The 18,990-nt window shown below is 41.2% G+C and overlaps 1 protein-coding gene across 1 annotated transcript in view; it reads left to right on the top strand.

The window, feature by feature from the left end:
* The first annotated feature begins 5,779 nt into the window (after positions 1-5,779).
* Positions 5,780-18,990, top strand: part of BAIAP2L2 (BAR/IMD domain containing adaptor protein 2 like 2) — a 124,806-nt gene continuing 111,595 nt past the window's right edge. Inside the window, exons 1-2 of the mRNA XM_040359541.1 lie at positions 5,780-5,917; positions 6,294-6,369. Of these exons, the coding sequence (XP_040215475.1) occupies positions 5,867-5,917; positions 6,294-6,369 (127 nt within the window). The 5' untranslated portion in view covers positions 5,780-5,866. The remainder of the gene's footprint in view (positions 5,918-6,293; positions 6,370-18,990) is intronic.

Here is an 18,990-nt window from a genome sequence, read left to right on the forward strand (position 1 = left end):
AACAGCTACAAAAACCCAAGGAGGCGGGCGGGCTGGCCCTTCTTAACCCATGGCTTTACTATTTAGCTGCCCAATTACAGCACATAGCCAGGGCCATATCTAAGGGGAGGAATGCACGTCAGGTTAGCGGGGACCCAGTAACTGCCTTATTACAACACACTTCGGGTTCGGACGCTGTAGTCACGGGTTTAGAAGCATTACAATTTGTCGAACAGGCTCTTTCCCACATATGCCTTGATCCCAAAAATTTGGAATAAAACGCGTCAATTACAAGATGTAGAGGGCTTTACAGGCCATAGTCCAATCTGGAACAACCGGTATTATGGGGAACTGCTTCTTCTAACTTGTGTGGAGCGCTGGAAGAGGTATGACGTTACCCATTTAGTTCATATTTTTTCAGGTGGCCGCCTGCGCCCTTTTGTGGAGCTACAGGAGAGGTTCGGATTGCCCCAGTCCATGTACTTTTATTAATTGCAGTTAAGTCACGCAGTCAGGGCTCAGGCGGGAGACAACCCATGGATTCTGTCTCCCGTTCCAATTTTTCATTATATGTCTGAAGTGAACTGTTTTAAGGGCTTTATTTCCAGCTCGTATGCCATGTTGCTCTCCTCATTTCTACCAGATTTTCCCGCTGGGTGTTGTCTTCTAGGGAGAGGGATGTGGAAGTATTTGAGGAGGACCAGTGGGAAGAGGCATTGCTTGCAGTGCAGGGGTGCGCATTCAAGACTGCACAATGCCTGTCACAGTTGTTCATCTTCATGAGAGTACACTTTACACCTGCGAGATTGCTCAGGATGGGTCTGGCTGGGGATGATAATTGCCCCAGATGTGTGCGAGACCATGGGGACCTTATCCATCTGCTGTGGAGGTTCTTAAAACTCGAAATGAGGTATTCTTGGTCACGATTCCGCAAGACCCTAAAGCCTGTGGTTTAGGTATACTGGACGATCTAATAGTTGATAACCTGAAACAAGCCATTGGTAGAGCCCTCTTTCAGGCTCGTAAACGTATCCTTCAGCATTGGAAGGAAAGTGAACCTCCTAGGCTAAGTGAATGGATAGCGCAGATGGGGTCCACTCTATGCTTGGAAAAATAAATTTACCAGCACAGAGGCCGGCAGGGGAAATTTGAGCTACTGTGGGCCCCTTGGTTGAAAACCCCGGGGTTGGCCCCGCTTGAACTGGTAATGGACAGACTGCTCTTTTAAAGGGGGTGCTGGGGAATCACAGATGAAAGGCAAAACTGTGTGAAAACTGAGGTTGGTCTTGGACAATAGGGGGGTGGAAATGTTGTTGTCTGGTTGTATCTTTGATCCCTGCTGAATTGTGAATTGTGAAATGTGGGAGGACTATATTGTTTGTAATTTTTTTTTTTTTGCTCTTTTTCTGATATGTTTTGGCTGCTATTCCAATGTTGGACGGAATGTCTATTTTTAAGCATCTGTATGTATGTATGTATCTCTTCTGTTTATTATCATATGTGCCAATAAACATCCTTTTTGAAAAAAAAAGAAAGAAAGGGGGTCAATACGTAATTTCAGATATGTATCTGTATCGGCTAACAGTCGACCTGCCTCCTTCATATAATCTACCTTATTTTGCATTACTATACTTACCCCCCCCTTTATCGCTTGTCTAATGGTGATGTTGGTGTTGGCCATAAAATCTTTTAGGGACTGATTCTCTGCTTTGGTCATGTTGATGTTTATATTTCTGAGATTTTACACAAAGTGTAATAAAATATTTATACACTGCCTGATGATAGGTTTCTATATACAGCCCTTTTGAATTCATCGGAAAAAACGTTGACTTGGGCCTAAAGGGATGAGACCGGTGGTTCTAGCTGAGACATAGGGACATACCCTTCTGCATTTCCCTCTAGCCACAGCTGTTCCAGTATTTGTAATGCTTCCTCATCTAGTGCTGTGGGGGAAGGAGGATCTGCAATGGGCATTAGTGGGATGTTATTTCCAATATGATTTGGGAAATGGGTAAGGGGATTGGGAGCATAGTGGCGTTTAAGAGTTAAAGATCGGATAAACCGATAGAGATCCTTAAACAAACCAAACTTATTTGGTCCTACCGAAGGGGAGAAACTCAGGCCTTTCTGAAGCAGTAAAATATCTGCAGGTGTAAGGGTCTGAGAGGACAGGTTATACATTTTTATTGTGCTAGCTGTTCCATTAGCTCTGTCCTTTCTTTTTTGTGATTCCTTCCTAGAAGTTCCTCCTCTTCGTCCTCGTCTAGTTTTCTTTTTGTAACATGTGCTCCCTTTGGAGATATCTAAAAAACCTGACTATCAGAAGATGTGCCTGAACTATCAGAAGCTAGAGGTAAAGATGGACCATCCTGATTCTCTAACATTTTGGGTCTAGTCTAGCATTTTGGGTCCTGATTGAATATAACTCTCTAAGTCACAAGCTAACGAACTGAAACTATTATGGATGGGAATATTAAATGTAGGGAGTGAAATGGAAGTAAGCAGAGAAGGTATGGAATCTGTCACACTCGACGAAATGATAGGGATGAGTGGTTCCAATGGAGGAGGAAGGGAGGAAAGTAATGATGGAGTAGAATCTATAATGGTTTCCTCATGGTGGGCGGCCGCCTGTGAGGAAACTGGCTGGGAGGAAACTGATCTAGATGTAGATCCTCGAACCGGTGACCCTAGGCGGGGGTGGGTTAGGTTGTTTAGATTTACGTATTGGATTTATTTCTCATAGACTTATTATTTTTATTTTTGGACTTGTTCACCAGATGGGTGGGTGGTAGCAACGACACAGGGCAAGTGTTAGAATGCACCGGTCGTTTCCAATCAAACACCTTCTCATTACCATAATCAAACAAGTATCATTCCAGTTTACCATTTTTTTCTGAATAAGACTAAGACAATACTCATCTTTTTTTACATTTTTGTTAAGGTTAACGAAAATGTTAACATAGGATACTAATTCAAGAAACAGAACCGGAATTCCCTCCATATTTGATGAAATGGGAAGAGGAGATAGGCCCGCTCAGAGATGAGGAACATAGAAGGAAAATTCTGAGAATGGCATGCTATGTCTCAGGAGATACAAAGACAGTTAAAATGTGTTATAAACACTTGGCGAGATGGTATGTGACCCCCCAGAGGGCGCCCAGGATCGGGGCAGAGGGACCCCCAACTTGATTGAGGGAATGCATAAAGATCCAACCCTATTGAGAGGGAATCTTGTCAGCAACCTACCAAATCACAGGAGAACAGAGTCAGAAGAACCCTTGGGATTGTCTATTTCATGATACAAGGAAAACGGCCCTTAAATATATAAGAATACCTTGGTTCCATTTCTTTTAAATGCGGCCAAAAGCTTGATCTCAAGTCTCTGGAGGTCCCAGAAAGTTCAGAGTTTGAAGGACTGGGTTGCAAGGGTTGAAACGATAAGAGTTATAGAAGAAACTATTCACATAGAAGAATACTCACTGGAGACATTCCAGAATATATGGTGGAAATGGCGGGAGTTGAGGGAGTCGGGAACCTGGAGGAATTGACGTAGGGAATCGAGGAGGGAAGGGTTGAGGTGGGTGATGTGACTGTGTTTATGTCTATACAATAAAATAAAAAGTGAATATTCAAAAAAAATTGGTCTGCGTGGCTGTCGTCCCAGAAGAAAGCCTCTTCTAAAGATGATGCACAAGAAAGCTCGCAAACCGTTTACTGAAGACAAGCAGACTAAGGACATGGTTTACTGGAACCATGTCCTGTGGTCTGATGAGCTCAAGATAAACTTTTTTTCTTCAGATGGTGTCAAGCTTGTGTGGCGGCAACCAGGTGAGGAGTACAAAGACAAGCGTGTCTTGCCTACAGCCAAGCATGGTGGTGGGAGTGTCATGGTCTGGGGCTGCATGAGTGCTGGGAGCTACAGTTCATTGAGTGAACCATGAATGTCCACATCTATTGTGACATACTGAAGCAGAGAATGATCCCCTTTCTTCGGAGACTGGGCCGCAGGGCAGTATTTCAACATAACGACCCCAAACACACCTCCAAGATGTCCACTGCCTTGCTAAAGAAGCAGGTAGAGGGTAACGGTGGTGGACTGGCCAAGCATATCTTCAGACCTAAACCCTTTTGAGCATCTGTGGGGCATCCTCAAACAGAAGGTGGAGGAGTGCAATGTCTCTAACATCCACCAGCTCCGCCATGACATCATGGGGAAGTGGAAGAGGACTCCAGTGGCAACCTGTGAAGCTCTGGTGAACTCTATGCCCAAGAAGGTTAAGGCAGTATTGGAAAATAATGGTGACCACACAAAATATTGACACTTTGGGCCCAATTTGGAAATTTTTACTTAGGGGTGTACTCACTTTTGTTGCCAGCGGTGTGTGTTGAGTACACTCACTACTTTGCATCGTAGCAAAGTGTAATTTCTTCAGTCTTGTCACATGAAAAGATGTAATAAATTATTTAGGGGTGTACTCACTTTTGTGAGATACTGTTTATTGTGCCCAATTCGTGAAGCATTTGAGACACTTTTGGTCCTGACAGCGACTTGTGCACTAAATTCAGGTGGTACTAAATTAGTAGTGGAGCATAATGTAATATTTGTGGTGGCGCATAATGTAATATTTGTGGTGGCGCATAATGTAATATTTGTGGTGGAGCATAATGTAATAATAGTGGTGGAGCATTATGTAATATTTGTGGAGCATAATGTAATGCAAATTGCACTTTCACCTGTGTAGAAAAAAAAATAGGATCCGCCCTGAATGCCAAGTGTTCTAGGTACGCCCCTGCATGAGAAACACTTTTGCAAAATCTGTTTCCCTCAGTTTTATGAATTCCAGGGAATATGTTTTCGCGTCTACATACACAGGTCTTGCAAAAGTGTCTCTCATGTGTTCTAAAAGTGGTGCAGAATGCACCATATTCATGTACCTGTCTAGAGCTTGTACTTCATTTTGGCACAGCCTGCACCACTTTTAGAAAGCATGTGAGACACTTTTGCAAAATCTATCTATGCTAGTTTCTCTTCCTGTTCACCAAAAGATTGTTGGTCATAATTCACTCCATTTTTGTTAAATACAACATGTCTGCAATTTTTTTTATAATTAGGCGCATTCATTGCAACACAATGGGGGTTATTTACGAAAGGCAAATCCACTTTGCACTACAAGTGCAAACTGCATTTGAAATTGCACTGAAAGTGCACTTGGAAGTGCAGTCGCTGTAAATCTGAGGGGTAGATCTGAAATTAGGGGAAGCTCTGCTGATTTTATTATCAATCATGTGCAAGCTAAAAATGTTTTTTTTTCCTTCTCAGATCTACAGCGATTGCACTTTCAGTGCATTTTCAATTGTACTTTGCACTTTGTAGTGCAAAGTGGATTTGCCTTTAGTAAATAACCCCCAATATAAAAGTGGCGCATTTTAGAAATACCTGAATTTGGTGCACAAGTTGCTGTCAGAACCAAAAGTGGCGAAAATGCTTGGTGAATTTGGCACAATACATTAACAAGAGGCATTAACGCTAGCAAAGAGCTGCAGCAGCTTTATTGAATTCGCCCCATAGAATACAGTGGTCAATAGCTAGATCACTTATTATGTTTGCCATACGTGGTACAGGGACTAAAAACTGCTTTCATGTGTCATCCTATAGTTTGAGGAACAGACTGCATCTCTCCTGTCAGTTATTCCCAGATAATCAAATGGTGCACTCTTTAGCAGAGCACTTACTAAGCTCTCGGGTGTTCTGTTACTTGAATGATCAGGTATCATTGTACCTGGTGAATTATTAAACCATCCCTCTCTTCCCTGCAGCCTGTGATCAACGTCCAAACTCCATTGGCAGAGATACCCCTACTTCCTTGCTGGCTCTAGGAGTGCAGCCATGGCTCGAGAAATGGAATCAATTTATACATCAACCATTGGATCTTATAAGGTAAGCCCACCATGCCAATATATCCACATTAGGGAACATGTAAATATGTTACCTGTAATATAGATGAATTTTCTAAATTATCTGTTAGAATGTAATATGGAATTAGAAAAATGGACGACCTTAAGTATAAAATAAAGAATACAAAACAATATTTTTGTAATTTTTATTGTGGTAATATTTGTTTCATTTTTTATGTACAGTTATAAAATATAAGTAGTCAGCTGTTTTACCGGTAAGGTGTGGCAGACAAAGCTTGTGTTTCTGTGTATATGCAGTTGCCTGAACATCAGTCTATTTTGTATGATAACAAGGTAGATATTCGGTACATCACACACCAGTACTTGTCAGTACACTGTGTTTTTTTTTTTTCTTGCAGAAAATTTTAGGCCAGTTTAACCCATCCTTGGAGAACCTGGTACATCTTGGCAATAATTATCTCAGAGCATTAGGTGGTGAGTTTACCCTTTTGTGTAATTAATTAAAAATGAAAGTAACTGAAATGTACTTGCCCTTACCTATGTGACGTATGCGACTGTATATGTGTATACTTTCCATGTTTGCAGATCCTCCAGTAATAAGTTAGCTGTCTCTTGTTTATTCGATTGAAAATTGTATTCATCATAAGAATTTAAAATGCTTGTGTGCTGTTTGTGTGATAATCGGTGTCTGTTTTTATTGATAATGGATGCGGTAAGAGACTGTGATATCCATTCCATACAGCTTGTTATGTCTTATGAACCAGCCTTTTTCAACCAGGGTGCCTTGAGGTTTCTTCAGGGGTGCCATGGCAAAATCGCAAAAAAAATTATCAAAAATGGTATACAGTAAAACCTTGGTTTGCGAGCATAAATCGTTCCAGAAACATGCTTGTAATCTAAAGCACTTGTTTAGCAAAGCAAGAGAGGCACCTCTAAGTGTAGCAATAAGTTGCTAAATGTTGTACCTTCATTAAATGTAACCATATTGCTACACTGAGGCCCCGTACACGCGGTCGGACAAAACCGATGAGAATGGACCGAGGTTCAGTTTCATCGGTCCAAACCGAACCGATGGACTGCTGCCTGATCGGTCCAAACCGATGGTTAGTACAGAAAAGCATCGGCTCAGAATCAAGTCGACACATGCTTGGAAGTATTGAACTTCGTTTTATTCAGCACGTCGTGTGTTTTACGTCACCGCGTTCTGACCCGATCGGTTTTTGGAACGATGGTGTGTACGCACATCAGACCATCAGGCCACTTCAGCGGTGAACTGATGAAAACGGTCCGTCGGACCATTCTCATCGGTTTTGTCCGACCGTGTGTACAAGGCCTCAGAGGCTCCTCTCTTTTTTTTTTTTTTTTATACTCAGTTGTGACATGACACTACTCTTATATCAAGACATCGCTTGTATATCAAGGCAGAATTTATTAAAAAATTGTGCTTGTCTTGCAAATTTCTCAAACAAAGGTTTTACTGTACAAGCCAGTGGGTGGATCAAGCCTAGCTTTTAGTTATACAAAGCCACTGGTTTTCATTATGCACCGTTATGACTTTCTAGACACTGGCATCCTAAAGCTGGATCCACACAATTTTCTTTAGATTTCCAAAAACCATATAATATGAGGCCAAACCTAACACTAGGTTCACACTGGTACGACAAACGCTCCGACATTGGGAGCTTATGTTGCATGACGTGCGAAAATCAATGTTTCCCTATGAGAGCTGTCTTAACTTTTCCGACACAAGTCAGTCCGACTTTGAAAATGCTCCCTGTACTAGTTTGGTCCTACTTCAGCCCATTGAATATCATTGAAGTTTGATCAAAGTAGGATCCTTGTCCTAACCATCCGACTTTTGACATCCGACATGGTGAATACAGCAGCAGTAATATAAATTTATCTCACACTGTGATTGTTTTGATTGGTCAAAGAACAAGTCAGACTATCACAAAGTCGGATCAAAGTGGTTTCCTGTTCATGAAAGTCGGATGGATGTCGGACCAATGTAGGATCAATGTAGGACTGATGTCGCAGAGCAAAGTAGGATGAAAGTTGTATCACTGTCGTGTAGTATCAGTATCAGTGTGAACCCTGCCTCAACACTTTCAATTTGTATGCAATCAGGCAGGCCCTTGCACTACATAGTTGAAGGCAAATTTAACAACAAAAGTTGTATAGTGTGTATCCAGCTTAAAAAACAATGACGTCACCAGTTCATAAGAAGGTTGTCTGTTGCCCCCCACAGCATCCTTGTTTGACCCTCCTGTGCCCCTCTCCTTCAGCACTGGGATGACGTTAACTGACTTGATAGACAGAAATTGAGGGAGAAGAGAAACCTTGGAATACCAGTCAGTACCAATGTGCGAAAGTATATTTGCTTTGGAAGATAAATCACCTCTAACTTTGTGTGTCCTAGGAGTATTGATGTTGCTGCATTATGTAAAACTATTAGAATAGTTTTTTACATTTTAGAATGGGGTGCCTTGAGACTGTCCATAATTTTAAACGATGCATTGAGATTGTCTATAATTTTAAGGGGTGCCTTGACTGAAAAAAGGTTAAACACTGTTATGAACAAACATTTTATGCAAATGAAAATTCATAACACAGTAACTAAAAAGGCTTTATATTCCCAAGTCTTCAGTGATAAAGTATATATTAATGTTAGGTTCTTGTAACTACTGTGTATACAGTAACTACACACCCAAGATTACTTCTTATCAAAGTTATAACCAATAAACGATTAAATGGTAAATGTCAAACTATGCAGTACAATACACAGATGTTTATTATGTAAGCATATGTAGATATACAGTAAAAGACACCCATTTATTTAGTTACAAATTGATTAAAAAGTATTGAATTGTTTTTTTTTTAAGAGTACTTCAATCTGTCTTGACCTTTATCTCCTGCACATATGTCCCCATTCACATTTTGCTTAGTGGGAACTCTTTTTCTTGGAGAGAAGCTAAAGGTGCATTTTGCCATCATTGCAGCTGGATTCTGTGATGCGACAATCGCAGAAATCTGCACCACATTTGGGGTGCCATTTAGAATGAATGGCACGCAAACGCACATTGCGCAATTTGCAGTGTTTGCCATGCGATTTGAAATTGCAGGCAGAATCACAGCAATTCTGTTGTGATTCCAAATTGCCAAGTGTGAATGGGGCCTTAGACAGAGGAAGGGGCTACACGTTTAGCTTATAAGCCTGTTGTGCACAGTTCTGTGAATCTAACAAATAAAGCTTGCTGATTAGAGGATGAAACATGTAAATTACTGCATCAGGGATTTTTACTATCCAATCGCATACTTGACTAATTTGTATTGCCTTGACTGCCCTGAATAAAAATAAATAGTCAGGACTTTGTGTAGTGTATAATAGGGGTGTCTGGATCAGAAAACTGACTGAACAGGACTACGGTACATTTTTTTGTCAGGTAAGACAGTGCACAGATATGTTTTGTAAATGTGTAGTTAACTGTTTGCATACCCTTCAGTCTGGTACACACGGGCCAAATATTGGCCAGTTCAACAAAGCCTGTCTGACATTCGGGCCCTGTGTACACCAGCCTGTCCTTGTTGAACAGGCATGCTGGAAAACCAGCATCCGATCGGCATCTGTTTAGCGCTGGCAGCCATTTAATAGTTAGTACAATGGCTCCCCCTGAGCTGTTCATTTTTTTTTTTTTTTTGTTTAGCTCGCTGGGTTGAACAACATTTTTTTTATAGTGTGTACTTAGCATTCTAAGACATGTAGGGCCTTAGAAATCAGGGGGACCTCCACAGCTAACAGTAATATCTTACTCTATACCCCTGTATCTCCCATTACTCTATCTGAACCTGCATTACACCTCACTGGTATCCATGCTCTCCCTACTACTCCACTCTCTTAAGTCCCTGCATCCCCCATTACCCCACACTCTGTATTCCCCACTACTCCATGTTCTGCACTCTCTGCATCCTCAATTAAATTTTGTGTGTTATCTGGTGGTCAGTGATGAGAAAGTAAGCCTCATCACCACTTATACAACTTGATATAAAAGAAAAAGTGTAAAACATTTTAACAACAAAATGGTCCCCAAAATGTTAATTTCTCTGCATCAGATAAATCACAATAAACAATAAAAAATATTCATAAAACGGTATAAATACTGGTATACAAAAGGTATACATACTGTAGATACAGTGGGAAAAATGTATTATTTGATCCCCTGCAGATTTTGTACGACTGCCCACTTACAAAGAAAAGAAGGGTCTATAATTTTTTATCATAGGTTTATTTTAAATTATAGAGACCAATAATCTAGAAAAGCACATGATACAAATGTTATAAATTGAATTGCAGTTCAGTGAGTAAAATAAGTATTTGATCCCCTAACAACCAACAATAATTCTGGCTTCCACAGACGGGCTACAGTATGTGCTCATGTGGTACACAGATTAGTCCTGTCAATTTAGGAAGGTGCTCTTAACGACAACCCGTTATGTGTATAAAAGACACCTGTCCACAGAGTCTTTCTTCCATTCAAACCTACCCATCATGGGCAAGACCAAAGCGCTGTCAAAGGGTGTCACTGACAAGATTTTAGATCTGCACAAGGCTGGAATGGGCTACCAGACCACCACCAAGAAGCTTGGTGAGGAGGAGACAACTGTTGGAGCGATTATTTGCAACTGGAAGAAATACAAAATAACCATCAATCGCACTCGGTCTGGAGCCCCATACAAGATTTTGCCTCATGGTGTAAAGATGATCATGAGTAAAGTCGGGGATCAGCCCAGAATTACACGGGAAGAGCTTGTGAATGATCTCAAGGCAGTTTGGACCACAGTCACCAAACAAACTATTGGTAACATAATACGCCGCAATGGATTGAGATGCTGCAGCACCCGTAAGGTCCCCCTCCTCAAGAAGGAACATGTACAGGTCCGTCTGAAGCCAATGAACAGCTAAATGATTCAGGGAAGGTTTGGCAAAAAGCGCTGTGGTCAGATGAGACCAAAAATGAGCTCTTTGGCATTAACTTGATTCGCCAAGTTTGGAGTAAGAAAAATTCTGACTACAGGAGAGTCAGGACTCTCTCTACGTTGCAGATTGTCACAAACTACGGTGAACGAGAGTGAACCACAACTGCAGTTAGATTATTTTTAAAGGGGTCAATGCATTTCTCAATGTAATATGACATTCAGTACTACACCCCAGGGGTCACTCTAAGCTTAGGCAAAAGAGTTTGGGGTTCATACATCATCTGTCACACAGAAAGTAATGCGTTGAACTAATGCCCTGTACACGATCGGTTCATCCGATGAAAACGGTCTGATGTTTTTTTTCATCAGATATCCGATGAAGCTGACTTTCATCAGTCTTGCCTACACACCATCAGTTAAAAAACTGATCGCGTCAAAACGCGGTGACGTAAAACACAACGACGTGCTGAGAAAAATGAAGTTCAATGCTTCTAAGCATGCGTCGACTTGATTCTGAGCATGCGTGGATTTTTAACCGATGGACGTGCCCACAGACGATCGTTTTTTTCTATCGTTTTTTTAACCATCAGATCATTTTAAAACAAGTTCCTAGTTTTTTCACCGATGGATAAAAAACCGATGGGGCCCACACACGATCGGTTCGTCTGATGAAAACGGTCCATCAGACCATTTTCATTAGACGAACCGATCGTGTGTATGCGGCATAAGGGAGCAGGTATTACTACATACCTACAATCCCTAATTTAAAAGGTATATGTGAACATGTTTCATATACAGGCCAGAAGCACGTTTTCTATAGATAACAAATGTCCTGCACGTAGCATAAGAAAATACTGTATCAGGATAACATATGCTGGAGAGAGGCAGCTGGTGATTATATGAACGGTTTAGGATTGTATGTCCGTTTAAGATATAGACTAAGACATCTAGTCAATCTGTAATCTTCATGAATACTCAAGGAACATTTAGTATAAAAAGTCCCACAATAGTAATATGTAGCTAATCCCAAGCAAAGTGGTAACTGAAACAGAGCAGCGTTCAAATAATATAGATTGTATGTGCCATTTGAAAACAGGCTAATTCACAAGCATTTAAAGTATGGTAGCAAGGGTACTTATCCGTTTTGCAGAGGATGAGCCTTCTCAGTAGTAGCAGAGTATTGTTGCCAGCAATGGAATTAGGTATTGAGAGTCTCCTGCAGGTGGATTGGTTTGGGTGTCCCCACAGCAAATAAAGTAATGATGGTAGCGTGGATCCAGGTAGAGAATGGTTAATTCATGGGAGCAGTAGCAAGCAGTAGTTTGATGGTAGCGTGGACCAGGGGGGTTCAGGCTGGCTATGTCCGACAATAAAGGAACGCTGTTCTGTAGAGCAGTAGTAAATTTATAGTGTCAGGAATTAGCTAATGAGGAGCCCACGTTGTGCTCGGCACTTTCGCGTTCCACGCTGGAACGCATACGGTGCCGGGCAATGACAGTGCGAGGTCGCCGAATGCGTTCCAGCATGGAACGCAATCGACGACGGACGGACGTCCATAACACAGATAGAGAAAGGAGCTGTGTGTTAGTGGGCATCCTGACTCTCCCGTAGCCCAAGGGAGGGGGCGAGCACGACACTCCACACCAGGGAGAAAGCCTTGCATTACTGCGTGGAGTTATAGACAGAAGAACAGGAAGTGAGGATTTCTCAGAAGAAATAAGGACATTTAAAAGCAAAATTGAAGGATGAGGTAAGTGAAGGAGGACTGCACTAAGGTAAAGGGAGCTATTTAGGAAAAAAAAATTGTACCTTTTCAACCCCTTTAATCCTATAGAAAATGTATAGAGGTAGCTGAAACTTTGAGTTGCGACAGACAAAAAACCTTAACGATTTAGAAAAGATCAGTAAAGAAGAGTGGGCCAAAATCCCACCTTATCTGTGTACAAATCAGGTAACCAACTACAAGAAACATCTTACCTCTCTGCTTGCCAACAAGAGTTTCTCAACCAAGTACTGTACCAATGCCGCGTACACACGGTCAGAATGTTCGACAAGAAAAGTTCGATGTGAGCTTTTGGTTGGAAATTCTGACCGTGTGTAGGCTCCATCTGACTTATTCTGTCGGAATTTCCGACAGCAAAAATTTGAGAGCTGGTTCTCAAATTTTCCGATGGAAAAGTTCTTGCCGGAAATTCGATTTTCTTCTTTATAATGCTAGAATAATGAAGTTGTTTTGCTGCTGATATTCGCACACAGTTCTGACAAACGTATTTCTTTCTTTTTTCTCGTGATCGCATGAATAACCTTTTTCTTTTTTAAAGCCAGATCTCCATAATAATGTTTAGAATTTATTTTATAGTCCTTTTTTTCCTTTTTTTTTATTGTAATCAAGATCTCCTGTTTTTTTATGATTTATTATTATATTTATATTTATTATATTAATTATTTTCTAGTGATCTCTATAATTGTATTTATTTTTTGCGTGTCAAGTTACCAGAACATTATTATCTTGTATTTTTTAACCTCAAGGAGGTTGGTTGGTGTCCTGTTAATTTGATATTGTATTTTTGAAATGTACCTGCCTACTCACAAACAAACTGTCCTTTTTAAGAAAAACACATAGGCAAGTATTTGCAGAAAAATAAATATCCATTATTCTTGACCATAACAAAATAAAGAGAAAGGCAATGCCGGAGAAACTGTTGGAGTTTGCAAAGCCCTTGGACCCCAGGGCAGACATCAACTATTTGCAAACCAAAATTGGTAGCCTGAGAAGACCATATAATAGGGAGCACAATCCGGTCCAGGACTTCGAGAGATCAAGAACAGCAGCAAATGACATACATGTCCCTAGTCTATGGTACTTCAACAGCCTGCGTCTTCTGTCAGACCAGACTGAACCCAGGCCATCACTTTCTTGTCTTTACACACTTCCCTCCAGGCTTCCCTCCACGCTTCCTTTCAGGCTGTGGCTCTGGTGGTGGACTTGTGGCGGGAGGTGGAGGAGGAGGATAGTCGAGATCACAAAAGTGTTTTTTTTGTGTCGGTTGGCTTCCTAACCCCTTATTTAGGGCTATAAAAATAAGTTCCTTACAGAAGAGGCATTGGCCCTCCTCCAAGTTCTGCATTTTAGATGCTACCAAGCAGCCTGTAGCCTCTTAAACATTGGGGGGTTCTTAGGGCCGCATTAGCCTAACTAATGAGGCCGAGTTCTGCCTCCTCCACTTTCCTCCCCTTCCTGGGCCTTCTGGATGGAAGGCAGAGGGGAGGCACCTGGGATTGTGTGAGGCTACTGAGCCCGGCCACCTCCTGGCTGCCACTTTATCCTGCCACCTCCTGGCTGCCACATTTCAGAGCCTCCTCCTGGCTGCCACATTCCAGAGCCTCCTCCTGGCTGAGGTATTCCTGTGTATATAAAAGGAACATAGTTTTATTTTTTGGTTCATCAATCACACACAATTTTCAGCTCATGACTGTTGCAATGTGAATGTTAATACATTGAAACGACTCTCATTCTGACCCCAGCATTTTTCATTCTTGTCCCAATCATTTTTGGCCACTACTGTCTATTGATATGTAAAACACTTTTTGTTAAATCATAAATTTGTTATCAATAATAACATCTAGTTAACATCATTCATTTTAGGACAATAAATTGGTAGAAAAAATACTATACCTGGCTCAAGCTGGGCTCCTCCACTTCTTCCTGGATGGAAGACCCAGGTTGGTCGTCGGAAGTCTCAGCTAGGGTTGAGGGAAGGGTGGAAGGAAGAGTTGAAAGTGATGACCTGACTTAAACTGGCCCATGAAATTTGTGTCCTTGAATTTATTCATTTTCTCTGCAAGATAAAACAAGACAAAAACACTAATGTCAGGCTAAACTCTCCTAATCTTATCCCAATATAGGCCACTGATGCCCCAAGTTAAAATGTTACCTTTGTTATCATGATCAGCGCATCCGTTACTCCACTCACAGATCGTAGGTACCACACGCGTGTTAGCTTTATATACACTGCGCATGCGTGAAACTCCGCACACGTCGCCCACCCCTGAATTCTTTTTAGTATATTCCCCGCCGCTTCTCTTTCGTCGCAGTGGGAGAGGAACATGGCAGAGACAACGCAGGTGTGTAATAGGACTAACGAGGAGGAAAGCCCAGAGCCAGAATTGTCCCTATCCAGGAGGAGATATAAGGCCTCAAATATGTCCCTTGTAGAGATGGCAGAGATGGTGGACATCTTGAAAAGGACCGACTATGATGGGAAGTATGGACCGTACCACAACCCAAATGTGAGAAAGGCCAAGATCATGTCTAAAGTTGTGAGGAGTCTACACAGGAATTTTGGGGTAAAACGATCCAAGGAACAATTTAAGGAAACGCTGGTCAGACCTGAAATTGAGGGAATACAATCAGTACAGAAGGAAACTGCTTCTAAAAAGTAAGTATTTGTCCTGTGTTCCTATTATTATTATTATTATTATTATTATTATTATTATTATTACTTGCATGTTGCTCCATGTGCTTTTCTTTATTGTTGTACAGTTTAAAATGGCAACTTTCAGGTTTGTGGGCACAGTAATCGGTCATTGTAAACATTGTTCGTTCACCCACTAAATACAATGTTTTTGGCAGATACAGGTTAACTACATTTGGTCATGCCTATTTGTATTAAAATAAGTTTATTACATTGTTGTCTATGTTGAAAAGTATCAGAAGTGATCAGCGTTTTACTTTGATCCTAGCGCTCAATGGTATACTCGTGAATATTCTAGAGCAGTAAACAGCAGCTATTATATAAAAATAAAGTACTAAAAAGCATATGTATTATTAAAACAATTATCAATAAAACATTAACAGCGATAAAAGCCTTTGAAACCGGCTCATGAGTCAAAACCTCATAATCTGCAAACATATAATAAAGGTGAAAATTAGACAGTAGGAGTAGATTAACAATCCAAAACCCCCCAATAGGTAATTGCCATCCAATAATTCCAACCTCCCAGAGTCCTATTCCAAAAGTAAAGTCCAATTGACTCCTTGAATGCTAATTTGCACAATTCTGGTGGAATTCTCAGGGTGCAATCTCTGATTCCCTCAGGTCCTGCAACATTCACTCTGTCGTGTTCCCCCTATGGTGTTGTACTCAACAGATTGTAGAAATTATGAGCATTGTATGAATCCAACCAATACGACCAGTCTCGGCAGATCTCCTCAGGTGTATGATGGTGATATTCATAGGGTATAAACGTGCAGCACAGCGGACATGCAGGGAAGCAAAAGGAGACTGCATATAGTGTAAAACCCTTTTATTTAAGAAATACAACCCCTGCTACCCGTGTATGCTTACACAATAAAAAAGAATAAAAGCTTGTCACTTAGGATGCTGCATCTGCTCACTCAGAAATAAGGTTTTTGTTCACCAAATTGTCTCCTCCGTGAGTCCCTGGTAGATGCTAGCCGCCGTGCAAGTTTGACCGTCGTGTAGCCACGCCCTGATGCGTTTCGTGATTGGTTCACGTCTTCAGCTTTAACACATTTTAAAAGCAACATTTTGAAGATGCACACAGTGTCAACATGTGCTATATGCCCTCACAGGATATCAATGTACACGTTTTGTGGGTGCAACCCCTTCCTTGCAACTCAAGTAGGTGAGAGGAAGGGGTTGCACCCCCAAAACACGTCCATTGATCCCCCATGATGGGAGATAGCACATGTTGACATGAGGCATGGGATCAGGAGGGAAATCCACATTTTTGGACTCCCAATTTGTGTGCATCTTCAAAATTTGGCTTTTACAGGGGTGACATCACCCCATCTGATGAAGGCAAGATCAACACATTTTTGATTTTGATTTTGATGTTAAACTTTGTAAGTTCCAGAGTTGTGTATGTTATGGTTTGAAACATGCCTGTTTATGCAAAAAAAAAAAAAAAAATCTATGTTAAACCTTTTTAAACAAAGATGTTTTTTACCCAAATATTTTATAATGCACATGTGAATGTGCACAGAATAAAAGGTTTTCTACTCGACAATGTGTGGCTTCTTCTTTCAATGCTCAATACCAGATTTTGTAGTTGGTATTTACATTGACAATGAGGGTTATTTAATAAAGGAAAATCCGCTTGGCACTACAAGTGCACTAGGAGAACCTAGGAGACAGCTAAAAGAAACACAAGCAATAAATCTAATTCAAGATTATTTCAGATCCAAATTTTTTTTATTTAAAAAATGATCTTCAAATTAGCTGGCATATCGATGGCCCTCTTACCTGTAGGATATTCCATATATTTAACCCCGACTTCACAGGCGCTTTGGGGGGTGGGGGCAAGCCAGGACGGCCAGCTCCCAGAGCTGCCAGATAATTTTGTTCTGGAATTCCTGCCTCAGACCCACATAATTTGGAGCATTTCTCCGTAAAAAGTTGTGAAGAACACAGCATGATAGCACAATGTGATTATGTTTATACTCCGCCATGTTGATTGCCGTGAGGAATTAGACGGTAGTTAAAAACCCTCTTCTCTGGGGCGAGTGTCCTCAGGGGAAATGGCCGCATCATGTGTTCACCCAGCCCAAACGCTTCATCAGCGACGAAGACAAACGGCAGTCCAGCCGCATTATCCTCAGCAGGTGGCAATCCCAAGCCACCACTCTGGAGCCGTCTGGAAAAATCGGTCTGGGCGAAGACTCCACTATCAGACATCCAGCCATTTTTCCCCACGTCCACATATAAGAACTCATATGTCGCAGACACCACTGCCACCGTCCCAATACTATGAAACCCTTTATAGTTATAATAGTATGACCTCGAGTGGGGGGGGGGGGGGTGGCACGATGTGGACATGTTTTTTTATCGATTGCCCCTCCACAGTTGGGAAAGTCCCACCATTGGGCAAATTGGAAAGCCACAGTCTGCCATTCCTGTGGCATTAAAGGAAATTGTGCGTCAAACCAGAAAAAATAAATTACTTTTGCACATAACATTGCAAACAGATTAGACACAAACATTCTTGGCCAACACCAGTACAACATTTATTTTAAGGAGTATTTAAAGACAAAAATATAAGGTCCACTTATCAGATTCCTCACCCCCTCTGGTGGCCGCAACATGGCTAGAAAACGGTCAGCTGGTCAGAACGAACTAACAAAACGCACTGAAGAACAGAAAGGTCTGAAAATAACGAGCTGAAAATCGGAAATGAGCAGACAAGAACGCACTGATAACCAGATACGAACTGACTACATGCACTGAAAAACGGATACATACCCACAAGCACAAACTGAACAGCAAAAACGGACTGAAAAGCATGAAGGCTGAAAAGCGCGAATCGTCTCTCACCAAACTTCTATTAACACAAGATTAGCCGAAGGAGCCCAAAGGGTGGCGCACTGGGAATGTTTTATAGTGCTGTCATACGTGTTGTACGTCACCGCGTTCTTGGCGGTCTGAATTTGGTGTGACCATGTGTATGCAACACAAGTTTAAGCCAAAATTCAGTCAGAAAAAAATCCATGGTTTTCTTGTCGGAATTTCAGATCGTGTGTATGCGGCATAAGTCATGTTTTGCTTGGGGATCAAATACCTATTTTACTCACTGAACTGCAACTTAATTTATAACATTTGTATCATGTTTTTTCTGGATTTTTGGTTGATATTGTGTCTCTATCATTTAAAATACACCTATGATAAAAAAAATAATAGATTCTTAATTTCTTTTTAAGTGGGCAAAGTACAAAATCTGCAGGAATCAAATAATTATTTTCGCCACTGTAATTGTATCACATGGTTCTTTCAATAATTTACAATACTTTATATAACTGACAAATTAAAATATATAAATGAATGAATGCTAGGCAGAGTCACACAGTACCCTAATTTGAAATACATATATCTTTAGGATTAAAAATGATCTGTGGAAACATTAATTAAACCGGTTAACAACCGGCTCCTGCACATATACGTCGGCAGAATGGCACGGCTGGGAAGAGTAACATATATTTACGTCACTTTAAAATTCCCACTGTGCGGGCGCCTGCGCGCCCCTGCCGCGAGCTCCGTAATCGTGCCCGCGGGACCCATGGACTCGATGTCCACCGGTGTCCCGCGATCGAGGTCACAGAGC

The sequence above is a fragment of the Rana temporaria genome, chromosome 7 (genome assembly GCF_905171775.1).
Source record: "Rana temporaria chromosome 7, aRanTem1.1, whole genome shotgun sequence".
NCBI classification, from domain to species: Eukaryota; Metazoa; Chordata; class Amphibia; order Anura; family Ranidae; genus Rana; species Rana temporaria.